The sequence below is a fragment of the Littorina saxatilis genome, linkage group LG8 (assembly GCF_037325665.1).
Source record: "Littorina saxatilis isolate snail1 linkage group LG8, US_GU_Lsax_2.0, whole genome shotgun sequence".
Taxonomy (NCBI): domain Eukaryota; kingdom Metazoa; phylum Mollusca; class Gastropoda; order Littorinimorpha; family Littorinidae; genus Littorina; species Littorina saxatilis.
In genome coordinates this window covers 13,180,544-13,185,978 of record NC_090252.1, presented here as the reverse complement: position 1 = coordinate 13,185,978, position 5,435 = coordinate 13,180,544, and the positions used below count along the sequence as shown (strand labels likewise).

General features: G+C 40.4%; 1 protein-coding gene across 1 annotated transcript in view; it reads left to right on the top strand.

Annotated features, from left to right (window-relative positions):
* The first annotated feature begins 24 nt into the window (after window positions 1-24).
* LOC138972823 (hexokinase type 2-like) overlaps window positions 25-5,435 on the top strand; it is a 22,791-nt gene continuing 17,380 nt past the window's right edge. Inside the window, exons 1-4 of the mRNA XM_070345488.1 lie at window positions 25-188; window positions 853-1,085; window positions 4,632-4,838; window positions 5,243-5,275. Of these exons, the coding sequence (XP_070201589.1) occupies window positions 869-1,085; window positions 4,632-4,838; window positions 5,243-5,275 (457 nt within the window). The 5' untranslated portion in view covers window positions 25-188; window positions 853-868. The remainder of the gene's footprint in view (window positions 189-852; window positions 1,086-4,631; window positions 4,839-5,242; window positions 5,276-5,435) is intronic.

Below are 5,435 nucleotides of genomic sequence, written 5' to 3'. Positions count from 1 at the left end.
TTTTATCTAGGATAAGGCTTAGGTCGTGTAAAACGACTCAGTGCGACAATACCACGTAATATTCACGTACAAACAAATAATCACCTGCGCATTTACAAGGTAGATTTCACTGATGAAAGCAGTGTTTGTCTCCTTGAGAAACCGCATTGGAGGTAAACGTTTACCACATCGTTCCATGTTGCATCAAGGTGGGTACATGTCAGTGCTGATAGTGATTACACTGTACAAAGTGTTCTGTTTAGTACGATTAGTTTAAACAACATTGTATTCAAATTGATCATAATATACTATACAATAATACAGGTTATACCGATAGGGACATCAACTCACTTTTATAACGTATCAAATGGAATTGCTCTGCGGGGTTTGACCCCTTGTCTTATCAGAGACCTACACGAGAAGTGATAATTGAATATCCTGATTTCTGTTTTATAAGCAATTAATCCGTGCAGGTTCAAACATGAAATAAGTAAACTGTGTGTTTAATATTTTCTGACTCAGATCAAGATGCTTGTAATTTGTTGTCAGTTTACATGAAAGCTGAAATTCCGTGTCAGACATACAACTAAAAGAGAACGTAGGTTGGTAGTATGACAAACATTGTGTTTTCCTCGCTTTATGTTACCCGGATTTGACAGATCACATGCTCAGTGGAAAGCAGGTGTTTCTTTTCCTCCACTTTCTCCTCCTCCTCCTTCCTCTGCTGCTGATGTCTCTGCTTCTTCTTGTTCTTGTTTTTCTTGTTCTTGTTCTTCTTGTTCTTCTTCTTTTCTTTTTTTTCACAACATCTTCTTCAGCATTACACGCTTCTTGCTTAAAAACGTACACAGTTTATAATATGTTTGTTGTCAGGTGGAGGAAGATCAACATGTCAACGTTCTCGTTGCTCAACGTTTGCCTGGTGCTACTGACTGTGGTTAGGAGTGACATACAATGCAGCCCTAGACCCATCACATGCGACGCGGGTACATATCAAATTGGAGAACGCGCTGAAGTCGCCTGCAACTTACATGCAGACATGACTGCTTGCAAATTGGGTGTCACTATAGTGCGTTACCGGGTAGATGCTCCAACGGATGACCCAGGTGGGTGTGGCAAACCGATGCAATCTGTTCTCTTTTCTGTCGTTTTACTTCCGTAAATGTGTTGACAGAAGTGTGTGCAGCCCTCCCCCCCCCCCCCCACCACCACCACCACACACACAACCATACATCATTCGAACATACACATTTGGTCCATGTTGAGTATATTATTTTTGTATTGAAAGGAACGGTTGTTTTATTGTCATGATTTATCTTTGTAACCCATTTATGCCCATTGTCCCAAATATGGGACGCACCACATTCGGAGGCACTCTGTCTCAACTATGCATTGGTTCCAGACCCTTGTCTGCTGAATCTATCAAGAGGGTCTACTTGTTTGCAATGAGTGAGTTTGGTTTGCAGACCCCCCTCCGTTTGAAATAGGGGGCGGCGTTTTCGTGCAATTTCTTGAAAAACGAGCCATGCTCGCGATACAAAAAAGTCAAAAGCTACCATATCTTTATGTTTCACTTTTTTATATAACACTTATGACAACAAATGAAGATACAGCAATGCTATACAAATGTGTCTCTCTGATATTCTAGAAAACAATTGCACGCGAAGTAGTGTATGCATAAAGTACCGTCTCATATATGGCACGATGGGCACAAGAGGGATAGGGTTTTCACAAGCACTAAAGAAGGGACTACGCTCTTTCTATCTTCCTTGTCTTTAAACGTGCATGGAGTTTTAAGCATGTTAGAAGATAAAGGAACCTTTCAAGAAGCAAAACATTAGTTTCGGGCGTGCTGCAACGTTTTATTTAGACACAAACAATGACTTACGCATCGATAATGTATCATGTCATACTTCGCAGGCATGGGGCCAAACAATTCATCCGTGGCAAACCATTGGCCATCTACCTAAAATATTTCTGGGCAAACTGATAAGGTCTGCTAAAGTCAAGAAGGGACTTGACCACTCGTCTGGGATACGTTCTTCAGTTCCAAGGAGTAAGTGACGCCAACAAGAATACTCAGGTCTTGGAATGGGATTAGGTTAGTTGTTCCTGACCTCATTGCTGAACTGCACGAAGAAGAATGCAAACAGCAAGAACTGCTTTTTACATTTAGTCAAGTTTTGACTAAATGTTTTAACATAGAGGGGGAATCGAGACGAGGGTCGTGGTGTATGTGTGTGTGTGTGTGTGTGTGTGTGTGTGTGTGTGTGTGTGTGTGTGTGTGTGTATGTGTGTGTGTGTGTATATGTGTGTGTGTGTGTGTCTGTCTGTCTGTGTGTGTGTGTGTGTGTGTGTGTGTGTGTGAAGAGTGATTCAGAGTAAACTACTTGACCGATCTTTATGAAATTTGACATGAGAGTTCCTGGGTATGATATCCCCAAATATTTGTTTCATGTTTTGGATAAATATCTGTGATAACGTCATATCCGCCTTTTTTTATAAAAGTTGAGACGGCACTGTCACACCCTCATTTTCCAATCAAATTGATTGAAATTTTAGCCAAGCAATCTTCGACAAAGGCCGGACTTTGGTATTGCATTTCAGCTTGGAGGCTTACAAATTAATTGATGGCTTTGGTCATTAAAAATCTAAAAATTGTAATTACAATTATTTGTTTATAAAACGATCTCAAATTACGTTCATCTTATTCTTTATCATTTTCTGATTCCAAAAACATATACATATGTTATATTCAGATTAAAAACCAGCTCTGAAAATTAAAAATATAAACATTATGATTAAAATACAATTTCCGAAATCGATTTAATAACAATTTCATCGTATTCCTTGTCGGTTCCCGATTCCAAAAACATATAGATATGATATGTTTGGATTACAAACACGCTCCGAAAATTAAAACGAAGAGAGGTACAGAAATGCGTGCTATGCAGCACAGCGCAACCACCTCCGCGCTAAACAGGCTCGTTAATTTCACTGCCTTTTGCACGAGCGGCAGATTACGGTCATTGTGAACAAATGCAGTGCGTTCAGTTTCATTCTGTGAGTTCCACAGCTTGACTAAATGTAGTAATTTCGCTTTACGCGACTTGTTTCATCTTAGGTTTGCCAACCTTCTTTTCAATTCTAAAGCTAGGGGATTTCTTGAAAGTTACATGCACATGTACAATGTAGTCTAACCGCACTGAAACTGTCCTCTACGGGGCGTGAATGAGAAGCACAAGACATCACGGGACACGTTAAACTTTGCTACAGGTTCCACGTTGGGACTCGTGGTTTTGCGAAGGAATTACGAGAACATCCATAACATGTTGTCAAATCACAAACAAATTACATTGGATGGGGTTGAGGAGGTGAGGGGAGAGTAATGGGGTGGAGGTGGGGGCTCTACTCGTGTCTACTTGTACAAATATATGTTGAAGCATTATTAGGCAGGAGAGCACACCCCGCCTCCAACCCCCAACCCATCCTATGTCACGATCATGTGTTTCTAATGCAGTTTGAGTACATCAACTGCAGACAGCAAAACGTTGGTTAAGATCAGTTCGCCGTCGGTTGCAAATCTAACATCCCTTCTTGACAAACAATGGGACGAGCAGACCTGACGGACCAAGATGTTGGCAAATACCCCATAAGTGGTGTTGGCATATTTTTGCCTTTTTTGGAATGTCAGAGTCTAGAAAATTTGGCATCTGCTCAGAATCACCTAAGCTGCCAACAAGGACACTGTAGAAGCTCCTGGCAATCCGTCCCGGTATTACAAGAGCTTACCGGTGACGTGCCTCACGACTAGGGCCGGGTGGCCCGCTCAGCTCCCATCTGGCACTCACCAAGCGAAGAGATTAGATATGATTGGCTCAATCATCTGATGGAACTCTGGCCAATCAAGCTCTGATGCATGGTGCATAGATCAAAGACAAAACACTGGCATTTTACAGAAGAAGTTGGTGTCATGACCGATGTTCTCGCCAGTTCCACTCATAAAGCGCCATATGTCTGAAACCCTCAGAACACTGCACATTCTTCTGTTCACATGTGACTACCTGTGTGGGGTGAAATTGTATATGCTGAGCAAGATTTTGATCTGACATTTTTGTTTAGAAACGTTCTAGAAAAGAGTGCACTGAAGCGTGTTTATGTGTTAGCCTCCCAGGTCCGACATTTGCCACATGAGAAAAACAGAAATGAAAAACAAAATCATGCAGGAGACTTAATTGCTTCGGGATAAGAACATGATGAATTGTGTTGAATTAAGAGATATACTTGGCTCTGTGCTCTGTGAACCTGTTGGGTGTCATAATGTACAAAAAAACCTACCCTATCGTGCCCATCGTCCGATATATGGGACGGGGGTATTTTAGCGCCTAAGGTAACATTCTCAAAGTTGTAATCAACATTATTGCTTGATATGCTAATCTGACATTAGAAGGAACATCTTTTTAAATGTTTTATGCCAAACAAAAATGGGGGCATGAATGGGGTAATGTATTCACTACTTGCAGCGGAGTTTGGGACTGCGCACATTGTGGCTGTTATTATTTCAGTTTCCAGGCTGTCGTACATTCGAGTTCTGATTGACTAATTGATCAATACATTGACGGATGAATGAATGGATCTATTTTTTCACACAGGAAAAGAACTCGTGTCGTGTCGATGGGACAACAACACAGGAGACCACCAGTGCCGTGTTGAAAACGGTTATGATTTGAACCACAACATTGAAGATCATCCCACACTTGAGATACCCTCTGTGGGCAACAGATCTGCTGGATTTTACATGTGCTACGTTATACCTCCAGGCGAAACCGAACCGCACATATGCAAATTGACATCCATAGGTAAAATGTAAATCTACTCCTATAGCTTATATTCATCGTCACCATCAGATAAATTCAGTGTTTGTTCTCTGTGATTATTGGTAAAGCTTATAAGACTGTTTTTAAGCAATGAGTATCTTGCCAAAAGCTAATCCGTGTATACTATATTGCTTCTAAAATCTGAATGTTGATTGTTTACACTCACGTCATCAATGGGCAAAATCGAATATTTAGATGCTAGTTGGAGCAAATTATTCTGATAGATCATGTTGCAATTAACGCTAAGCTATTTAAATGTATCTTGTTTAGCTAATAGTGTTCTATTTTTTACTGCTGAGTTTTTTCCCGGCTGAAGTTAACATTTTGCAATGGAATTACTCATAATTCATGTTGAATATTGAATAATGAATGTTTGATTGTTACAGCGAGGGTTGTGCGCGGAACTTCACCCATACCAGGTAATCAAAGCGAACATTTGTTCAACTGATGTTATTTGTTTCTGAGCACACTGTATTTGACAGGAATGTGGATAGTAATTCGTTCTTAAATTACGTCGGCTGTATGTTCCTGTGCTATTTTTTAATTTTTTTTATTCAACGCTTGATAATTCATAATAAG